Raw genomic sequence first — 23,229 nt, 5'->3', positions numbered from 1 at the left:
TTGTCAGCCAGAATATTTGGAGCCTGGACTTCCTGTGGTTTCAATATGTTTCTTCTACCTCTTTTACACATTTTAGTATTTCTAGCCAAGCATGTGCTGCAGAGGCCAGCATGGTGTGCCAGCCCGTTAGGATTGTGAATGCCATCAGCCTGAACTGTTCATATCCTGTCTCCTTTCGTCATACCAGAATTAAAGGAATCCTTTTGACTTCCTGCTAATAGCTGACCAGATTAGGTTTCAAACATCAAGTCAATGTGGTTTATTATGATAAAACTTAATTTAATTTTATGATCAGAAGCATATTTATAACACAGGCAAAATACAGTGAACGGTGAAAAGGTCTTGCTCAAAGACCCAAGCAAATATAATAAAATATGCCTCAATTCTGAGTAATTGTGATTTAATCCTACAGGTATGTAACAGAATTTGTAAACCTAGGCAATGTTTCAGCTCTTCGAACTTTCAGAGTATTGAGAGCTTTGAAAACTATTTCTGTAATTCCAGGTAAGAAGTAGTTGGTGTAAGGTGTTAGGCCCCTCGTATCTCCAACTGTTATTTGTGTGCTGTCATTGTGTTTGTGTGTGAACTCCCCTATTACAGATATGTGACAGAGTTTGTGGACCTGGGCAATGTCTCAGCGTTGAGAACATTCAGAGTTCTCCGAGCTTTGAAAACAATATCAGTCATTCCAGGTGAGAGCAAGGTTAAACACCGAGGCTGACTTTTGTTCTACAAAGGCTGTACTCACATTTTTAAAGCATAAGCCTTGTTTGCAACACATTGTCAACAAACCAAAAATGCAGGAATCAAGATATGTAATTTTATTTAAATTGATTCGTGCTTGTATTAGTTGTATTTGATTTTAAAAAAATCAGCCTTTGAGTTTAACAAATTCTTGCATGAGATATTTGCAGTAAACAGCCAATGTGATTTGCATCTTATGACATCAAGCTTTTCTTTACATGTTTTAAATATAAGTTAATTTTAAGCTTTCATATTGATGCAAATTTTTTCATTTATTGAAGGCACTTGATGCAGCAACTTAATTCAGTTTTAAGTTATGTATAAAAAATTAAATTCTAAAGGATAGCATGGGCAATGCATGGGGTATCATTTTAAAGATGTCTTTCTTCTCCAAACCATCCCCCCTCATGTATTGTGAGAAGATTATTCTGATATCATTTGAATATACACTTATAATGTCTCTACAATGGGGTTGCTAATATCGAATACATTGTAAAAGGTTCATAAAAGAAAGGTTTGGGCAAGAAGCATCAGCAAAAGCAAAGAATGCTATTCTATGCAGGGTTAAGATATAGCATGAATAATAAAATCACTTGTTTTGGCTTAAACAATGTGTTTGGTATTATCTATTTTTTATTTCCATACACTATAAAATAAGTATAAACTTACATATTTTCATTCATCTTTCCAAATAATAAGGCTTTTCATTAAAATTATTGTGTCACAAATTACTAGTCTTTTTGCATGAAATCTTTATCAGGAAAAAAGTCACATGATTTTTTGTGTGTGTTTAGTATCTATTTAACATCATAATAAAAATCTTATCTCTTTGCAGGCCTGAAGACCATTGTGGGAGCTCTAATTCAGTCTGTGAAGAAGCTCTCGGATGTGATGATCCTGACAGTGTTTTGTCTGAGTGTATTTGCACTAATAGGGCTGCAGCTGTTCATGGGCAACTTGAGGAATAAATGCCTGCAGTGGCCTCCAGACAATTCTACTTTCGAAACAACTGTTATTTCCATCTTTAATAGCTCTATAGGTGAAAATGGTACATTTATTAATGCAACAATGACAATATTTAACTGGGATGAGTACATCGAAGACAAAAGTAAGAGTTAATTATATCATCTACTGCATTGATTTTCTGGTATTGCTTTGAACAGATTTGAGAACATCAGTATCTTTCCCTTGCCTTTAAAAGTGTGTAATCTGGCCAGGAAACATAAAATCACTCATTTTTCTCTAGTAAATAAAAGCACAGTCATAATATAATTTAACATACTCATAATATTATACTGGTAACAAAATATCCTTTTACCTTTGACTGAATATGACTTTTAGAGTAAAATCACTTTTCAGCATAAACCAGAAATTTCCATGCTAGCTTCAAGTCTCCTGAAATAGTGTGACAGCCCCAACGTGGGATACGGAATGTAATAGCTAGATTAGTGCAAGGTAGTTCCCAATATCGTAAGCCCACATCTGAATGTCAGCTAGCCCAAGAATCCTGCCAGAGCACACAGACCTAGCTACATTGTTCCTTCTGGAGTTGGATGAGTGTCTCTGCACCACTCCCTTGCACTGCACAGACATGCCTTTAAGAGAACACTGGTCATTTATGTCATGATTATTTCTTGCAAAATAAGCACTAGATTCCATATTTCTGTCTTAATTAGTTTCTTATCTTTGGAAAATCAAGAAATGAGCAGGGTTTTTTTCTCTTTTGTACCTCATAATACACGATTTCCACCATTTTAGGAAGGTAATGTTAGTATTGTGTTAACAAAACTTGTTTAAAAATTCAGATAGAATAACTCTGAACATATCGATAGTAGACTGCTATTCTGTCTTTCCTAATGATATTGTTAATCTTTCCCATTTATCTGTTCAGCTCCTTCTATTTATTTTAGTGTATGTAGCATATTTAGTATGTTTAATATATTCATAATTAGGCATAATAGGTTTTTTATAAAATCTGCATAAATATTTTAACTGGTGACTATATGACTGAAAGTTAGGAAACCTCAGTTAAGAACTAAATACCTTTGGATCCAAGTCTCATTGCCTTGTAATCTTTTAATATACTTATTTAAGCATGCTTGAAATATACAAATGTCATGCAGAAATTTTGGATGATAACCTATTCTTAAAGCTAGCTGAATAACAGATTCCATTCCATTTGCCTTTAGTTGTTTCTGGTACTATGTCACACAAATAGCAAGTTTTTTTCTAAATATATGAGCTACATTTTCATAATTTCAGATTGAATATATTACTACATCTGCTGTGGACTTAGAAATAATATAATTATAGACTACTTTATATTAGTCTTTATGCAGTTTAAAAACTCTTATCCTCTGTATTTCTGGTCTTTCCTAAGCCAAGCAATCCTATTTTCTGTTTTGCATTTTCTATACCTCTTTTCACTTTTTAAAATTTATTTTCTTTTTTTGAATCTTTCCAGTTAGTCTGTGGGGTTTTTTTTCTTGTTGGTTTTGTGTTGCCATTTTTTTTTACAGTTTTTGTTTGGTTGAATTTTCTTATGAGAACCTCAAATCAGATAATAACTAATGTAACAATTACTTCTAATTTGTATCTTTACCACATGCCATATATGAAACGTTCCTATTAACACATTTCAAAATTACCTCATTTTTATGTCAGCACCATATTGTTTATTCAGAGTCAATTTGTATTCTGTGACAGGCATTGCGGCTTTTTGTACAGTGGTGGCTGTGGTCACATCCCATCTATTTCGTATTTACGTATTTGATTTTGCCTTGTCAAGTGTAGCCTTTTCCACTTGGCTCTATTGGAATAAATCCAATTGTTTTGGAACTACTTGTCAATTTGTAAAGGTCATTCTAAATTTCAAATACCTTTTCTCGTAGCTTAATGTCTTCAGAATACTTGATGCATTTTTTTATCTATGGTTTCATGTCTTGAGTTGGTAATGAAACCTGCTAGAAAACCACATCTAACACAGATACCTGGGAGATCTTCAGAGAGATGCCCTTATGAATTGACATTAGGTCACTGGCAACTGCTCTGTAAGAGCCATTTTCAAGTATTTTGTGATATTTCCAGCCAGAACATACCTCCTTTATTTGGATCTGGAAGTGTCATGTACCCATATACCTTTGTAACCATGACTGTTGTCCTGTTATTAAGCTGGCAGGAGACAGGAGTAGTTTTGTATGTGGCATATTTTCTACAAACTTACATTTACTGTTTTTATTACTTTATTGGTTTTGTATTTTGAAAAAAATCTTCTTTAAGTGTTTTCCAAAGTAGCAGACTGAAAGTTGAGCTGACTGGATGGTTCAGCTGGATCTTCTCCTTTCCAGAGGAGGAGCTGTGCCGTATAAGAATGTGAATTAGGCCCACAGACAATTTTGCAAGTCCTGCTTGAAACCTCTTTGCATCTTTAAACTTAAGCTTTTTAAGTAGGGGTCAGATCTCTCACAGGGTCAGACTGTGTGACCACCATGTCACACAGACGTGGTGAATGTCTGAAAATGTTTCAGAATGTCTGAAAATCCACTGGTTTGTTATCTGATATCTGAGACTAGATTTGCTGATATAAAAATAATGGACATAATTTCTCTCTCTTGTCGCTGTTGAGCAGCTAGCAGAGTAATGAATGCTTCGGTTCTCAGTGGCAAGAAGGAATGACCTTTATTGTTTTGATTTCATCACATTTATAGAGTTCTCAAAAGTCACCCAGATTGGTCAGTCAGAAGCCTTCCCCCAGGCCTAATTGGCCAGGCCTGCACTGCCCAAGTTCTGGGACACTGTTCCAAAACATCCAAACTTTATCTTTATTTACAAAACACAAGAAAACTTCTCATGGGAAAAACTGTGCTAGCCACACTCTCTCTTTAAAATAAGAAGATTTTATGCTGCCTTTATCATATACTGGTGGTGACAGAGTAGAAGCAGTCAGTAGGAGCTGGTTGCAATTCCCTGCTTGTCTGTTTAACATTAGCCATCAGTTAGTTCACGCCAGCTAAGCTAGTCCATGCCAGCTGGCAGTGAATCTCACGGAACCATCTGCTTCCTGAGAACAGCCAGAACATACCTAATTCTGGCAACTTTAGCTTAATGTGCCACCTGACCCAAAAATCTCCATTAGAGATTCCCATTTTACCCTAAGAATCCCAAACTAGGAACTGATGGCAAAATGTTTTTCCTTTTCTGCTGCAAAGAAAGAAAAATAAAATAGAAGAATGTGTTGGGGACTTTTAGGACTTCTTATCTCTTTAAATTATATTTTACCTCATCTGTAGTAGTTTTTCTACAATAAAAACTTGGTTTTTCCCCCAGCTACTCAAATCAAGATCCAATTAGAAATTCCTTGAGCATGTTGTGTTATCACAGAATCAATGAGGTTGGAAAAGACCTTTGAGATCATTGAGTCCAACCTATGACCTAACACCACCTTGTTAGCTACACCATGGTACTGAGTGCCATGTTCAGTCTTTCCTTAAACACCTCCAGGGACGGTGAGTCCACCACCTCCATGGGCAGTCCATTCCGATGTCCAATCACCCCTTCTGTGAAGGAGTCATTCCAAATGTCCAACCCAAACTTTTGCTGGCACAGCTTAAAACTATGACCTCTTGTCCTGTCTCAGGCTGCCTGTTAGAAGAGGCTGACTCCCACCTTGCTACACCCTTCTTCCAGGCAGCTGCAGACAGTGACAAGGTCTCCCTGATCCTTCTGTTCTCCAGGCTGAACACCCCCAGCTCCCTCAGCTGCTCCTCACGGCACTTGTGTTCCACATCCTTCACCAGCCTTATTGCCCTTCTCTGGACACATTCCAACATCTCAATATCCTTCCTAAACTGAGGAGTCCAGAACTGGACTCAGCACTGAAGATGTGGCCTCACCAGTGCTGAGTACAGGGGAAAAATATCTTCCCAAGTATTTCAGGGTTTTTTCAAGGAATACTTGGATAAAATAATATGTAATGAATAATTGTAAATCAATAATACTAGATGTTACATATCAAAATGCATGAATGAAGGCAGAGAATTGCCCCCATCCTTTGCCTCATTTTCCTGGTATTTTTCTGATTTGCTGACATAGACAATTTGGTATTCCACCTGTTGTATCTTATTAATTTCGTTAGATTGGTGAGAATTAATTGTGTTAACTCCATTTTTATTTTCTAAAGACAGACTAACTTGAAGACTCTGTAGAAAGTAATTTTCCTGTCAAAACAATCTCGTCCATGTTTTTTTCATTCCTAACCACTATATATTGCAGTTGAACAGTTTGTTAGCTCTGCTAATTTCTTTCAAGTGTAAAAGTCTATATAATTGTTCAATTTCCATTAGGCATAAATATTACCTTTCTCATCACCTTTTTGTTTGGTTTTTTGTGGTTTTTTTTTTTTTAATAGGTCATTTCTACTTCTTGGAAGGACAAAATGATGCATTGCTGTGTGGCAATAGCTCAGATGCAGGGTAAGAAAATGATCATCATTTTTCATTATGCATCAAGAAAAAAATAATTAGCTGCTTAGAATAGCTCAGGTAGTCAACTTTAATATCAAGTGTACTGTAGAGTTGCAAATTACTGATGTTTTGCATTTGAAGCTATACCTAAATACAACCATCTCTGTGATTTGAATTTACACAGGCACTTCCATCAGCCTCTTAGGCTACTTTTGTAAAGGTAACCACATGAATGATCTGTGCATAAATGTTGCTGCCAGCTTGATGACAACTGTTTATCATGCTACTTGATGTTCTTCTCTTGTCCTGGTGGAGATGTGTTATGACAAATTGTGGGGCAGGGTAGAATGTTATTAGTTATTTTATTAAATTATTGAAATAGTATTAGGAAGTGGAGTTTAAAAGGGAAAAACAGTAAGCTATATATTTTATCTTAGGTATGTAGAATAACATTTCACTTGTTCATAATTTTGTTAGCAACTGGTACTCCTGAACAATTTTGTTTTACTGCAGCATATTGTAATGTAGAGTAGTTGTTAAAAATAGCATTTCCTCTTCTTTTGTAGTCAATGCCCAGAAGGATATATATGTGTGAAAGCTGGTAGAAACCCCAACTATGGCTACACAAGTTTTGATACATTCAGTTGGGCATTCTTGTCACTGTTTCGATTGATGACTCAGGACTTTTGGGAGAATCTTTACCAGCTGGTGAGGACTTACTAAAATAAACAGCACCATCACCAATACCATTACTACATAGTACTTGCATAGTTATTTCATTCACTTATTCTGTAAGGCCTTTGGAACAGAAATCATCTTTAATTTCACATATGTACACTCTTGTCTAAAACAATAAGGCCCTTATTCATTATTTAGGTTCCCATGTGCTTCTTAAATTCATAAGGAATAGCTGCTATTTTATGAAGATGGCTAATCATTATTGTTGGTTTACCCAAGTGAATAAATAAACTTAAGTTGTTAAAGTCTCTTACCCAAACATGATGTAAATAGATACTATGTTAAATTGATTTGCAGTCTGGTACAAATATGTTTTGTTTGAAAAGGTTACATCTTGTCCCTGAACTACACATATCCTTACCTGAAGGACAGTAATTTTGTCCACTGTAACATTTTGTATAATGCACTGTTTTGTGGCAGTGTAGTTTGGGACTGATGAGACAAGAAGGTAAGATACTGATCAGTGGCCCCACCTACTGTTAAATTTAAAGGCTATAATACAGATGTATAGACTCTTCTTGGTATAAGTTCTGAAGTATTCAGAATCAGCTTTACCTTGACAATAACAGACACAAAACTTAGGCTTTTTCATGTGTATCCAGGATATAATATTATTTCTATAAGGAAAAAGTAATTAAATAATCTTGTGCTAACATAAATCAATCAATGTACTTCTAAATTATAACACAGAGGCTAACTTGTTATGCAACAGTATTTAAAGTCTGCTAAAAAAGTATATTATCTCTTTTCCTCCAGACTCTGCGTGCTGCTGGGAAAACATACATGATATTTTTTGTTTTGGTCATTTTCCTGGGTTCCTTCTATCTGATCAACTTGATTCTGGCTGTGGTTGCCATGGCCTATGAAGAACAGAATCAAGCAACAATGGAAGAAGCAGAGCAGAAAGAGGCAGAATTTCAGCAAATGCTGGAACAACTGAAAAAGCAACAGGAAGAAGCTCAGGTATCCCTGTAAAGTAAAATTTCTTCTTCCATTCATGACTGTGAACAGATGCTTTCTGTCCACATATGAGAATACTTTTACTCCCCTACTCCTCACAATACATTGCTTTGTCTCATTAATTCCTTCATATTGTAAACAATCTTTAAGGTTTTCCATTGCACTGTTTTTGCTGGTTTGAGTGAACCTGTTTGTGACAATAATAGTAACCAACAAGCTAAAGCACTGGATTTTCAAATTGGAGGTGGAAATTAACTTTCCAACTGAGCACTTGAACAAGCTGCCCAGAGTGCTTGTGGAGATAATCAAAAGCTGTCTGGGTATGGTCCTTGGGCAACCTGCTTTAGGTGACCTTGTCTGTGCTGGGGAGTTGGACACGATGACCTCCAGAGGATCCCTTCCAACTTCAACCATTCTGTGATTGTCTGAAATGGAGGTAGAGATAAGGAAAAAAAATCCAACTAGTAATTCTGCTTATATAAGTAATAGAAGCAAAACTATTGTAGGTGATGGTGCTTCAGCAAAATTTGGCTTTTTCTACTCCCTACCCATCTCTCACAGCAGAAAGCCATAGCTTTCCAGTATTAAAGACGACTGGAAAAAGTGGAGAAACTAAAGTAAACACTTGTGGTACAAATACAATGATTACGTACTGCTTTGAAATTCCTTTTAATTTTTTGAAGACTCTCAAATCTTTGATAGAATAACTGAAAATGTCTGCTTGGAATGTGGCCACATAGAGCAGAAGTTGAACTACGTCTTCCATATAAGCACATGACTAAAGTTAGCAACCAGGGGTTTTTGTTTCTTTGGTCAATTGCTATGTGTTGGGGGGGAATCATGGGGGTTTTTTGGTTTTTCTACCACAGCTTGTAAATAAATGTTAATAAAATGCTCCACACATTTTGAAAATCAAATAGCAACAAGTATGTAATAGTGTGTAGTTTAACTTAAATCCCTGATTGTTATTTGCAAAACTGGGATATCAACATTACACAAGATCTTTAATAGACTAGGGAGTATTCAAAATCCATCAAAATGTTGTAAGAAAGTGTTGCTTTCTGTTAACAGGGATTTTACCACTTGTTTGAGCCTTGATTCTTTATTTTTACATAGTACTTCAGATGAAAAATTCATTGCAACATGTTGCTTCAATCTAAAACAGATGCTTGTTAACTTGTTTTTTTGACAGCACAGTTTTCCCTTGGGTTACTCTTGCTCCTGGTTTATGGAGCAGTGGCAAATTATGGTTCCTGTGCTATTTCACAAATTACACTTCTCATGATATGCTGGGTTCAATGAGGTGGAATCATTGCTTTTATTTCAAAATAGTAACTTTTTTAAGAGTGGCAATAAATTTGAAATAGTGAGTGGTGTGTGTATTTGTATAAATGCTGTAAATTGCACATGTGCTTGTATGTATAGGCGGCGGCAGCAGCTGCAGCAGCTGATTCAAGAGATTATAGTGGAGTAGGTGGAATAGGTGGATTCTCCGAAAGTTCTTCTGAGGCATCAAAACTGAGCTCAAAGAGTGCTAAAGAGAGAAGGAATAGAAGAAAGAAAAAAAAGCAAAAGGAACAATCTGAAGGCGAGGAGAAGGACGGGGAAGAATTTCACAAGTCTGAATCAGAGGACAGCATCAAAAAGAAAGGTTTCCGATTTTCCATTGAGGGCAATAGACTGACATACGAAAAGAGATTCTCTTCCCCACACCAGGTACCATAGTATTATTAGCTCTTAAACACTTTTTTTGTCTACTCATGATATAAACAAAGCCCTGTAAAGTAATTTGGTTAATTCTTGCAATATACCACAGATTCATTAATACCCTAAATCAAAGACTAACCAAGTAAAAGCTTGCAGCCAAATATGAAACTGTAAGAATTAGACAGCTTGGTTTATTCTGAATTCATGTGTGAAAAATCAAAATTACATGTATTAATTGAGCTGTATTTCAAGCTTCTTTATGAAAATGGACCTATCTGCCCATCAAGTTGGATGTATTCAGCATGATGAGTGGCTTCAAAACATGGTGCATACATACAAAATGTAATGTTTCAAATCAGAAAAGTATTAAAGTTTGGGATGCAAAAAGCTCAGTATAAATAACATTAACGCTCATGTGAAATTTGCAGAATTAATTGATGTGAGACCATTAATTGTGTTATCTTAAAGAAGGTGGAAATATGTGTGGCAATGTGTGTTTGCATGTGTTCTCTTATATTGAAACGCCAGTGACTCAGAATGCCATCTGCATCTCCCATCCAGACATTTATTTCATTTGATAGTTTTGTAATGTTATCTCTTCTACAGTTTTCAAAGCTCCTCGTCATTTGCCCACCTCTCACTCTCCCCTTAGAACTGCAAGTCAGATCTTGCATACATTCTCTCCTTTTTCTGCCCGTTTTTGTGCTTCAGTATGCTTCTTCCTTTTATCCCCACCTTCTCAATCCTCCCTGGCCTTTATGACTTGCTTTCTCCCTCTTTTTAGTCATTATTACTAAGCTCATTCCTGCCTTTTCAATCCTCTTCTATTTCTGTCTCTGGAAAGCCTGTTTCATCCCTTAATAGATCATGACTGTTCATGTTCTCTTCATGTATGGTTTTCTCCAGCTTCCATTCTCAAAGAAGCTCAGACCTCTTCATCAAATATTTTCTTACTAAGGACTGTCCTCCTTAGATCAGACTGTAGTGGGAATATAATGTTTCCGACTTTCTATTTCTGCCACTCCTTCCACTCACTTCCTAATGTATTTCCTTTTTCAATAGTAATGCATCCTTCCCCCCACCCCACCGCCTTGGTCTGCCACTGTTTTATGTTGTTAACTGTCTAACTAATCTCTGTGAGACTTCATTGCTGAATTTAGTTCATGATTCATTCTGTTCCTTATACAAATTTTCACATATATCAATTGACTTCAACTTCATGTTGAAGATCCATCTGATCCCTTAAGTGCATATTCTTGCCTGTGCATATTCTTCATTCAAACTGCAGCCTTATTCAACTGCAGCTCAATTCATCCATCTTGTAAGAAATGAAGCATTCCTCATTCAACTTGTTCTTCTAACGTTTTCATCTCCAAGTTCATTTACAGTTGTTTGACTATGACAGTCTAGAAATCACTGCCCCTCTGGTTTTCCAACCCTAGTTCCTTTTCACTCTGGATTCTAACCACTAAACAGAAGTTCCACTCACCAATTTTTAGTAACATTTTCCTAGAGAAAAAGCAGGTTTATATATCATCTTCGACTTTTTCCTTGGCATTTCATTTTCTTTCATTGTAAATGACCATTTTATTCCTCTTGAAATCTTATTCTTCCTAACATTCATAACTTTGTCTCCTCTCAATTCTCCTGGTTTAGTTGTGCTTTAGAAGATCCTTTTACTCCTTAGACAGTTTTCTAAGGGATTTCCACAAGGCCTTTTGCTAGATCCCTTTTTTCTCTTTTTCCTTTTTTTTTTTAACTCTATTCTGGACCCACAACTGTGAATCATTTTTAACTTGGACCTCTTTACTGCTGTATTCATCAAGAATGTTGTTGCAAAGAGCACTAACCTATCCCATTGCTTTCCTCTAATCTGCTAGTAAACATATTTACCTAATGAATTTTTTTTAATACCATAAAACATACTGTACCTAAAGTTCCTCCCAACCCACCTTGTGTACTTACAGTAAACAAGTCCCAGCTTTGACTGACCCATACCAGCATTCATAACCTCCTGTTAAATTTTGAAACTAATTTCTTTGAGCCCTTTCTGGTATGCTGCCCTTCATGCTTGGAAGAAGCTCCCATGAGTTTTCACAAAACGCTTCATTGCTTTCCTCAAATCCCTCTTTAAAACTCTCTTTTACCATGCTGCCTACAGAAAGCTTGACAGGGAAGTGACTTCAGGTGAGCTAAGATGGCTGTTTATCATACTCATCAATTTTGCCTGTGTATTCCCTCTCTTTTTGTATCCATCTGTTGTGTTACATTTAAATGATAAGTTCTTTGCAGAGTGCCTTTTTGTTCTGCATTTTCAGTCCCTAGAACAATGGGGCTCAAGTCCACAAAGATAAGTTGCAGAAGAGAAACAAAGACACTGCTTTGTTATGTATCATCTCTGCTGTTCATAGAGGTCTTGGGTGGAATCAGGTGATAATGCTTATCAATCAAGTCAAGGCAAATACTGATATGAGTTAAAATTAAGAACATGTATAATTATTTTTAAGATTAGAGCATTATTTTGACTAATACTGAAGAGATCCTCCCATAGCAGAACATTTACTCATATGAGTAAACTGAAGAAGATTAGCAAACCTGTTCATACAAAATTACAGGCAAATCATTGCATATTCAGGATAGCCAAGACTTTCGAAAAGAAATAAGAAACCTATTATGGCCCACTTGACTAGTATCTGAAAAGATATATATATATTTTAAACTTGGCAGTATTTGGGAGATACTTCTGTGTGCAGACTGAGTCACAGAAAATTTGCCCAAAATTTTATTTACTCAGCCTGTCATACTAACGCCAGCCTGGGGTAAATAGCGTCTAGATACTCAGTTTCTGAACAGTTGGTAATAAGATAGGCAGAATAGCAGAGGAAACAATTCTGTCAAGCAGTTTCTTTTACTCTAATTAAACAGATTGATTTCATATATTCAAAGCAGTAAAATAACTAGTCTTTGTCTGTCAATTATGTGCTCTTTGTTTACTACCCAAAAGGGAGTGTATTACGGGGGGACTGTACCAGTTCATTTCTTTGTAGATGACCTTACCCTCTAAGACATTGTGGATTTTTCCTCTGTATGAAAATGTTATATTTTAAAGGATTTTCATCTGATAATAATTGTTTTTATTTGCCTGCAGTCTTTGCTGAGCATTCGGGGCTCCCTGTTTTCCCCAAGGCGCAACAGCAGAACAAGTCTTTTCAGCTTCAGAGGTCGAGCAAAGGATGTAGGATCAGAAAATGACTTTGCTGATGATGAGCACAGCACTTTTGAAGACAATGAGAGCAGAAGAGATTCTCTCTTTGTTCCTCATAGACATGGAGAACGGCGCAACAGTAACATTAGCCAGGCCAGTAGGTCATCGAGAACAGTACCTGCACTTCCAGCAAATGGGAAGATGCACAGCACTGTGGATTGCAACGGAGTAGTCTCTTTAGTTGGTGGGCCGCCAGCTCTGACATCGCCTACGGGACAGCTTCTGCCAGAGGTGATGATTGATAAAGCAGCCACTGCTAGCAATGTAAGGAAGTCTGCAATAGCTCAGGCATGGTGTTCTCTCCCTGTATGATCAGTCACTGTTTCCACAAAATTTAGTTACATGGCAATGATGACCTTTCTGGCTAAGCTGTGAATGCTCCTTTCATATATTCCGGCTAAAAGCTAAAGGAGAAACTGAAATTTTCCAGTTCTCATTAACTAAATGTGTGAAAATGCATGCTGTTTGACTGGGAATTAAGAGAATAGCACAGTAAGCCATTGAATAAATTTAGTTTGTGTAGTCTTACACCCATGGATTCATTATGCTTAGACTTAACTGGATGGTTCTGTACGTGTATATCAGAATGGATATCAAAATGGAAAAAAAATTACATTTACTTAATGGAATATATTAAATGAGTATTGAGCTAGCTGCTGTCCATACATGAAACTTTTGGAGTAACATCAAAGTACAACTTACAAGGGTTGTGATAGTGTTTCTGTAATATAGCAAATTTTTCTATGGGTTTTTGTATGTCAACATTACTAAATTTTTTTTTCTTTTGTTTGAAAAATGTGCTAGGAAATTCATAGTTTATTCTAAATTAAGAGTGATCTTAAGAAAATGTACTTATTCTTAGTTCCTTTACTGCTAGCTATGTGGGCTGTGCATTTTCATGTTTAGAAAAAGATATCTACAGCAGAGAGCACTGACAAGCATTGTCGAACATTTTTTAGTCTGAAATCTGCTTTAATATCTCAGCCGTGTTTCAGCAAAATACTTAAAAACATATTCTTTGGGCACAAGAGCAACCGTACTGCAGTGTTTGACTATTTGTTCTATACAGAGTTATGCATACCTTAGTCTATTGCAAAGCCTCAATGGAACTGGAGTATGGTGTGGGACAGCAGTGTTTTAAACCAGTCAAGTTCTACAGTAACTTTTAGTGCTATTAAGTGTACAATCAATCAGCTATTTCATCAGTGTTTTCTTTTCAGGGCACTACTACAGAAACTGACTTAAGAAAGAGACATTCTAGTTCTTATCATGTTCCTATGGACTACCTAACAGACCCTAGTGCACGACAAAGAGCAATGAGTATAGCCAGCATGCTTACAAACACAATGGAAGGTATGTAACACAGACTTTTTTTTTGTGGAGTTAGGGGTGGGGGGTTTTGGTGATTTGGTTTTTTTTTTCAATATGGGACTGATAAATTTGGAAAAAGAGTCAAGCTTGCAATATACTGATAGGTTTGAGGTGGAAGTAGCAAACTTCCAATCTAAATGCAGGCAAACCAAATTATTCAATGTAGTCTTTCTCTCATGAAATTTTGGGGTAAGCTCTTTTTGGGTTATTGACATGGCTATGCTCTAGCAGTAGAACAATCCCCTTCTATCAATTCAACAGGCTTGCTGTTTCACAAAGGAGGGATCATGTTCTTCTTTCTGTAAGGCTAATTACAATTAATTTGAATGGAATTAAACAACTATTTGGAAGAAAGGTTGAAACATTATGTTGAGGGTTAAATGACTATGCCCAAAATAGCAAACTGGAAGGTAATAATTAGCAGTTGTGCACATGTGGACCATAATGCTGTCTAAATACTTGTCTGACTTCAAGCTTTTAAATGTTTATCTTTCATGAGGAAGCTTTAAAATATTTTATTAGAAGGGACCTTAAAGGTCATCTAGTTCCAACTGCCCTGCCATGGACAGGAACACCTTTCACTGGACCAGACTGCTCAAAGCCCCATCCAACCTGGCCTTGAACATGTCCAAGGATGGGGCACGTACAGCTTCTCTGAGCAACCTGTGCCAGTGCCTCACACTCTCCCAGTAAAGAATTTTTGCCTACTACCTAATCTAAATCTGCCCTCTTTGTGTTTAAAACTGTAAACCCTCATCCTATCGCTCCACTCCCTGGTAAAGACTCCCTTTCCATCTTTCCTGCAGGCCCCTTATAATACTGGAAGGCTGCTATAAGACCTCCTTGGAGCCTTCTCCAAGGAGAAGGATAAACAACCCCAGCTCTCTCAGCCTGTTCTAATAGGACATGTGCTCTGGCCCCAGTCATCTTTGTGGCCTCCTGTGAACCTGTTTTTATGTTGGGAATCCTAGAGCTGAATATAGCACTCCAGTTGGAGTAGAGGGGGAGAACTTCATCCCTCAGCCTGCTGGCCATGCTGCTTTGATGCGGCCCAGGAGGATATTGGCTTTCTGGGCTGTGACCAACATTGCTGGCTCACAGCCACCAATAACCCCAAGTCCTGTCTGCTGGGCTGCTTTCAACCCCCTCATCACCCAGCCTTATGACAGATTGTTCTAAGACAAATTTCTCTTTTGCATTCTGTATAGCATTAGCTTGTGAATGGTTCTTTTATCTATTGCATCTTCAGTATAGGGTTTTTTTTAATAGATTATTTTAATTTGTAATTTCTTTTGACTGACAGCAGTCTTAGTTTAAAAGTATCAACACCGTTTATCAACAGTACCTTGGAAGACAACACTTATGCTTCAAGGAAATAACCAGGTGATGCTGGAATAGAGGAGTATATTTAAAATGTTGTTTTCATTTTTCTCTCTAGAATTGGAAGAATCCAGACAGAAATGTCCACCATGCTGGTATAAATTTGCTAACACTTGCTTGATTTGGGACTGCTGTACTCCCTGGCTGAAAGTCAAACATATTGTAAATTTGATTGTGATGGACCCATTTGTTGATCTGGCCATTACCATCTGCATCGTCCTAAACACCTTGTTCATGGCCATGGAGCACTACCCAATGACAGAACAGTTTAGTGGTGTGCTTTCAGTAGGAAATCTTGTAAGTCTTTCATGATGTGAAATGCATTTTTCTTGAATTCTTCTGTGACATATGCACATTCATGTAAAAGAAAAAGTTGACTATAGGTTTGGGATTGTTAAACTTAAATTTAAGCTGTTGACATTTGTGTATTTTACCACTCTTGCTTTACAGAGTAAAGATCTACTGAGTCAATATGCATTTGGTTTTTTAAAACCATCTTCTGTCATTGAAGCTCGTTAAAGGAATTTTTTTTTCTTGGATGGATAGTTACAAATCATAAGAATTTTCAGTTCCATTCCCACACCCATTCTGCTCCTCACTAGCATCTCCTAAGGATCTGGGTGTTCAGGGAATTTTAGAAGACCCAGTAAGCATGGCAGGTGTAAGGAAAAGATGAAATGGAATGACAGTGTCCACAGGCCATCCTGAAGAAGAATAGCTCTGCCCAACTTTCTGTATAATTTTTTTTTATAAAATAAGTTTGTGATAGAACAATTATCTTTATCCCTATTCGTAAAAAAATTATCTAAGGCAAAGATGAGCTCTAAGGAGGAAAAACTAGCATTAAAATCAGATTGTATTCTGTGTATTGGCATACCTACATATTTAGCAGGCTATATAAAAAATGCATTTCCCATTAACCTCTTTTTCTTTGGAACCCAAACATTGTGATGCATATGTAAGCTTCAAATATTAATTTAATTCCTAACCCAAATGTATGGAAATACAGAGAAGCTATTCAGATTTATCATTAATTTCTGCTGAAATTATAACTTAGCAAATGTTGATACCATTAGTTTTACTTTTTATGTATTTTCTTCTTAAACTGGAGTAAAAAACTGTATTTTCCTTGCAGGTGTTTACTGGAATTTTCACTGCAGAAATGTTTCTCAAGATAATTGCCATGGATCCTTATTATTATTTCCAAGAGGGCTGGAATATTTTTGATGGTTTTATTGTGAGTCTTAGTTTAATGGAACTTGGTCTTGCAAATGTAGAAGGATTATCTGTCCTTCGATCATTCAGATTGGTAAATATTCTATTAAAATTATGTTTCTATATTACATGTTTGTACATATATATTTTCTGCATTTTTAATTTGCAAATTATATATTTGGCTAAGGCAGAAGATCTTTTCAGAATTTACAAAATGCTAAATTGAATACTCACTAGATGGCATGTATCTATTATGTCAAGTTTGTTTTGCATATTATTTTAGTAATGTCTCTTTGTCCTTTAAGATATTGTCAACATCAATTCCATTCTTGCCGAAAATGTGCTTCAAGGATTAAGTTTTATAATAGAAGTATCTCTTAGAGTCTTCTCCCTAGATGAGGTAGTAAAAAAAAGCAAGAGCCACAGGGCCCTCACTACTTGTGACTGAAGATTAGTGAATTGCTTGGTAAATAATGGGTTAGTTAATAGAAGTTTATTGACAGGTTTAGCTTATAGACTTCCTTTACCAATTGGCTTTCATGTTTAGTTTTAAAGGAGAGTAGGGTCTAGATTTTTCATTGTCCAGGGGCTTTTCATCCCTACCAGCCTTCTCCATACCATCTTCTGCAAGGGCCTATCTGCTGTCTAACAGCTTTTCTGTTCAGAAGTCACTACAGTGTCTCTCTCTGTTATTAGATATCTCTATCATGAACAGGAACTTGAAAAACCTTGGTCTTGCTGCAGACTAGGCTAGTATGCAACTCAATGCCCAAATACTTTGCTGAAAAGACCTACACAATGAGAGCCATGAAGCTAAAGTTCCTAATCATCAAGCTCAATTTTTGCTTTAAATAAAAAAAAATTAACTTTCATTTAGAGTTGAATAAATCCCCTTTAAGAAATAAGGAGTTTGAAATAAGCCTGTTTTCTAGTTCTCTGCATGGCATTGTACTGTACTTTGCCTAAAGTCGAAAAGCTGTATTGACTTCTCTATCAGTAGCAGATTCTGGTTTTAAATTGGCATTTCTATGTTTTATTTATAAAACATAAAATCCTCACAATAAATAATATTTAGTTTTATATTCATTTTAGTATTCCTCTCTTTCAATCGTCTGAACACTTGTATCTTTCCAATAATTTCATTTTTGTCTGTTTCAAGTTATTAATATAGTACTTTCCTTTGTTTTTCTCAATGTTGTATGATACTTTGTAAGACACATTATGTTTATTTTAAATGACAGAAAATATATAGTTAAAGATAGTTGCAAGTCACTTTTATGTCTGTCATTAACAACTCTAGATTGTTTCTCTTTTTAGGAAAACCTTTTCTTCCATCTCACTGCGATTTAAGATGAAAGAGATCTGGAAGTGACTGTACACTTATGGTCCTGTTAAACTGATCACATTTCATATGTGCTCATTTATTTTCAGTAATATGTTCTTAGAGTTAACTACAGGAGAAAGACTATTTTGTCCAACTTGTTTAACAAGTACAACTTCTTTATAAATACCTGAAGTCACCAAAAGAGTCAAAGTCTGAATTGGAGTCTTTGTGATAATTGCAATGTAATTGGAGTGAGCATAGAGACAGTATTTTTGATTTCTTATCACTTGAATCAGGACTTAACGCTGCTGATGTGTATTATTGTACCAAGAACTGGAAACAGAAATTTTGTAACTAAAACTTCTGAAGGTTACAAGAGACATGAATTAGACACAGGGTAACTGAAATGCGACATGTATAGCAGTAATTTCATTACAATTATCATAAGGAAGAACTGTGTACCATTCTTCTGTTTTGCAGCTTCGAGTTTTCAAATTGGCAAAATCTTGGCCAACTCTAAACATGCTGATTAAGATTATTGGCAACTCAGTGGGAGCTCTGGGCAATCTGACCCTGGTGCTGGCCATCATTGTGTTCATCTTTGCTGTGGTTGGGATGCAGCTGTTCGGGAAAAGCTACAAGGAATGTGTCTGCAAAATCTCCAGTGACTGTGAACTTCCTCGCTGGCACATGCATGACTTTTTCCACTCTTTCCTGATTGTATTCCGAGTGCTGTGTGGAGAATGGATAGAAACGATGTGGGACTGCATGGAGGTTGCAGGCCAAACCATGTGCCTTACAGTCTTCATGATGGTCATGGTGATTGGAAACCTAGTGGTATGTAATCAGAGGAGATTTTTTAAAACACTTAGGACATATTTCCTATTTTTCATGATTTAGAAATCCGAGATGAAGACTGCTGATGAACTTCAGGAAATCATGTCGTTCACTTGCCCTTTCTGTAAACCAGGTTCAAATACACATTGATTGTTTATGAAAAATGTTTGTCTACTTTTTGTTTTAAATCTCAATAAGTTTACAACCTTTTTAGTAAGATCAGTCCTGAATTATGCTTACAGTTAAGAGTACCTTTAAAAAAAAAGTGTAATTTAAATCACCTTTTACAGCCAAGTAAATTAAATTGTCTCAATATTGATGGAAAACTGGTGGTCTTTGTGACAACATTTATAATACTTAAAAGCTTACTGTTTCCACTTTCAGTCATTTCTTTGGGAAACAAAACAAGCCTAGGTCTTCAATTTTTATAGGTGATGATTTGTAAAAAGTTTTTCGCTTTTGCTATTGGCCTCTTAATTCCTCCCAGGCAACATTTGGATAAAGACACAAATACTAAATAATATGGAATGATGATATTTTCATTTCTTACACTCAGCATTCCTTGTAGAACGTCCCCAAATGACCCATGAAATTTCTGTACCAGCATTCCTGATGCAGCTTCTATGCCCTTTGCTGCAGTGCTTCTACCTTGCCAGTTTTCACAGCTTCTGTATATATACTTTTAATTTTTCTTAATTATCCTTTTCATGATAGTACTTCAGAATTAAATACCATATTGATTTTGAATCATTTTGCCAATTTGCCATAAACCATGGTTATGTTTAATTGTAGTTCTTTCTTGTTGAGTGCTGGCATCCCTTCTCTTTTTGGTATAATACACATATTTTACCAATATGCTTATCCTCAGGCATCACTACCAAGTCTCACCAGACTTATGTGAATCCTCTGGCGTATCTTCTAAAATATTCTGCAAGTTTGAACAGGAAGAACTAAAAAATATAATTTAAATGATTTTTAATCCGTTTTGGACATAGTCTCTCTTCAGCGCATGCAATCCACATTTCTCTTGTATGTTGGTAAAATGTCATGCAAGAAAGTCTGAAATAGTTTGTTGAAATTGTGGTGAAATAGTTTATTGAAATTGAGGTGTGTCACATCTGTGGACTCTTTACCTCTTAGCTAGTTTTCCTGCCCAAAACCAAGATATACCCATATATACTTCCCAAATACAAAATTTTATTCTCTTCTGAATTATAGATACTAGAACTATGGTCTGTTGAACTGTAAAAGACTGGAATTTACCTACATTCCCCTGGTCTATGAACACAACAGTGGATGTAGCTTGCATAAATTATTACATCATGTTGTATCCTGCCTCATTATGTCATTCTCCATTTTGAGGAGCAGATCAATATTACTTTCATTGTGGAGAAGATAGTCAAGGCGCAGCTCAGATTTTTACCTATATTAGTGGAGTTAAACCAGCTAAAAGTGGTTTTGGCAAGGTAATAAAATGTGGGGAACAGGGATTATGGACTGAAAAGAGTAGCAGGAAGGTGCTTTGAAATCAAGTGTTAGTTGTGAAGTAAAAATTATCTCATATTGAAAAACTCATAATGATATTGCTTTTATGACTTGAAAATAAGGGTAATTTTTTCCTTGCTGCCTTTTAGGTACTCAACCTCTTTTTGGCCTTGCTGTTGAGCTCATTTAGTTCAGACAACCTTGCTGCTACCGATGATGATAATGAAATGAACAATCTCCAAATTGCTGTGGCAAGGATTCAGAAAGGCATAGATTATGTGAAGAGAAAAGTGCGTGAATTCATCCAAAAAGCCTTTGTTAGAAAACAGAAAGTTTTAGATGAAATCAAACCTCTTGAAGACCTAAACAATAAAAAAGATAGCTGTATTTCCAACCATACAATAGTAGACATAGGTAAAAACCTTGCCTATCTCAAAGACGGGAATGGAACTACCAGTGGCATAGGCAGCAGTGTGGAAAAATACGTTGTTGATGAAAGCGATTATATGTCATTCATAAACAACCCAAGTCTCACCGTGACAGTGCCCATTGCTGTTGGAGAATCAGATTTTGAAAATTTAAACACAGAGGAATTCAGCAGTGAATCAGACCTGGAAGAAAGCAAAGAGGTAAGCCTATTTCTATTTTTAAAATATTCTGATAGTTTGGGGTTTTTTTTTTTGCTGCGGTTACGAGTGTTGAATTCAAATCTTTCTTTAATTCCTTTACAACAGCACATACAAACTCATAATGTTATTTAAGGTAAATTGATGTAAGGTTGTGAGTTTTGAAAGATGGTGATAAAATATTGCATTTACAGTAATAAGATGCATAAGAAAAATTTTTAGAAAACTAAATTTTTTTCTATTTTGTTTAGTTAAATCTTTAACAAGTCAAGGATCCAGTTTAATAGTCCTGGATACCAGAAGTCATACAAAGTGTGTGTGGCTGGTGAAAATTTCTCCATGCTTATTTCATTAATGCAGTTTATTCTTTTATCTGCTTTTTGGTAACAGTTTATTCGGATGTTTTTAACCTTCTTTTATATAGTGAAAATGCATCTATATACATCATAGATAAGTACATTTGAATACTGGACTAGCATCACTAAACAATTTCATATAAATTAGTAATGATCCATCTGATAGTAGCAGAACCACTGAAGGACTGAAGTAATGGCATTATGGTAAAAAAGTTACAAAGCTTAATATCCCAGTATATGATCCTTTCATTTGACTGCTCGTTGTTTTCAAAGCTTTGAGATATTTGAATCTAGTGCCTACTGTGACTAATAAAATGTACCTCTTTCTGGCACAATGTGGTGCCAAGTGGATAAATCCAAGCTAGCACTGAGAGTTACAGTGCATGCCAAAGCATTTTTATTGTGTGTGTATTACTAACCCACTGCTTTGTCCTGCACAACTGAAAGTGGTGAAGGCACGTCGACTCAAGTGGAGTAAGTCAGTGCAATGCTTAGTACTAATGCTAGTTCATTCAGCATTAGCACGGGTATTTTTGAACAGTATTGCATGCTGTGTGGTAAATATAAACTAACATAAAGGCTTTCATTAGTTATTTTCTCTTATTTCAGTCTGAGGGTATAAATTTGGGTAAGATTCTAGTAATTTTCAGCCTGAGATCCTTTTTTGTACAAACTGAATCACACATTTAGTCATATTTTCTTGTTTCTTATCACAAATGTCTTTATTATTCTTATAAAATTGTTTCTTTTTTCAGATTGATTGTATTAATATTTATCTTACTCTTCAAAACCAGTACTTGTGTATAGAACAAATCAGTTGTTGTAGTTTAACCTTCAGTTGTTCTTTTCTTCACTGCACAAGAGCACTGTGTCAGTAGGAGAAGTGGAAGATAAGCTTTATAAAAACCTCTGTGCTGGTGGTTAGCAGGGCTGAGTATGACAATGGTGCATCTCCATCTTCACTGTAAAACGGGAAGGTGTGACTGCTGACTGCTTTCATTAGCCAAATCTTTTTCTTCCCGTGGAAGAACCCTAATTGGCGTATTCTGCAAGGTGACAAAATTACTGGCTTCCTATAGGAAAAATGTTAAAGCAGATTATCCCACATTTGAGACATGAACTCCAGTCATTAAGCTTCCACCATAAAAGAAAGGCTTTCTACTCCGCATACCATATTTAAAATGGTGTCTTCATTGCATTCTTGGAGGCACTAAATGCTGTTGTGCTTCAGGAACTGCAAATTGATCAGGTGATAAGACAAAGAAATGCATAGTAAGTCAGGGATAAGATAGTGCCAAGCAGTTTTGACTAGCCAAGTCTAAAACTCTGCTGAGTATATTCAGGCCCAAAATTTCTTACGCATGCAAAAGCTGAAGGTGATAAATTGAAGGGAATGTTTATCAGTTTCAGGGATTTTCAAGAGAGACACAGCAGTAAGCAAAGATTGTGAGCATATTATTAAATTGCCTAAATTTCAAGTAGATTTGAGTCACAAAAGCATGACACAAAAGCATTAAAACCTCAATCCTAGTTCCTACTCTTAACTAGATACTCTTAACCACCATGGTTTTTGATATAGAGAAGTGTTGGCTTATTAGTCAGATGACCAACACTGTTGTAATGAAAATGATCCATAGGAAAAGAAGGCGTTTTTTAAATTTAAAAATTGACTACAAATGGCTTTTTGTACAAGGCTTCCTCTTTTTTGCCATGCCGTAATGTGCCTTGCATTTCTGGCCTCTCATGTTTTCCTATTTAT

General features: G+C 36.0%; 1 protein-coding gene across 10 annotated transcripts in view; it reads left to right on the top strand.

Moving 5' to 3' along the window:
- Positions 1–23,229, top strand: part of SCN2A (sodium voltage-gated channel alpha subunit 2) — a 75,659-nt gene that overhangs the window by 28,238 nt on the left and 24,192 nt on the right. For 5 of the 10 annotated variants that reach the window (XM_085066555.1, XM_085066560.1, XM_085066558.1 and 2 more), the window contains exons 6-17: positions 601–692; positions 1,580–1,852; positions 6,152–6,215; positions 6,773–6,914; positions 7,701–7,907; positions 9,330–9,620; positions 12,760–13,140; positions 14,097–14,229; positions 15,686–15,924; positions 16,763–16,936; positions 18,647–19,003; positions 20,638–21,117. In XM_085066555.1, the coding sequence (XP_084922681.1) occupies positions 601–692; positions 1,580–1,852; positions 6,152–6,215; positions 6,773–6,914; positions 7,701–7,907; positions 9,330–9,620; positions 12,760–13,140; positions 14,097–14,229; positions 15,686–15,924; positions 16,763–16,936; positions 18,647–19,003; positions 20,638–21,117 (2,833 nt within the window). Of the gene's footprint in view, positions 1–412; positions 505–600; positions 693–1,579; positions 1,853–6,151; positions 6,216–6,772; positions 6,915–7,700; positions 7,908–9,329; positions 9,621–12,759; positions 13,141–14,096; positions 14,230–15,685; positions 15,925–16,762; positions 16,937–18,646; positions 19,004–20,637; positions 21,118–23,229 lie in introns of all 10 variants that reach the window. The other 5 variants (XM_085066566.1, XM_085066562.1, XM_085066563.1 and 2 more) reach the window with 5 other exon arrangements.

The sequence above is a fragment of the Lichenostomus cassidix genome, chromosome 7 (assembly GCF_008360975.1).
Source record: "Lichenostomus cassidix isolate B80296 chromosome 7, HeHo_3.0, whole genome shotgun sequence".
Taxonomy (NCBI): Eukaryota; Metazoa; Chordata; class Aves; order Passeriformes; family Meliphagidae; genus Lichenostomus; species Lichenostomus cassidix.
The sequence above is the reverse complement of the archived record's forward strand: the minus strand, read 5'-3'. Positions and strand labels throughout refer to the sequence as shown.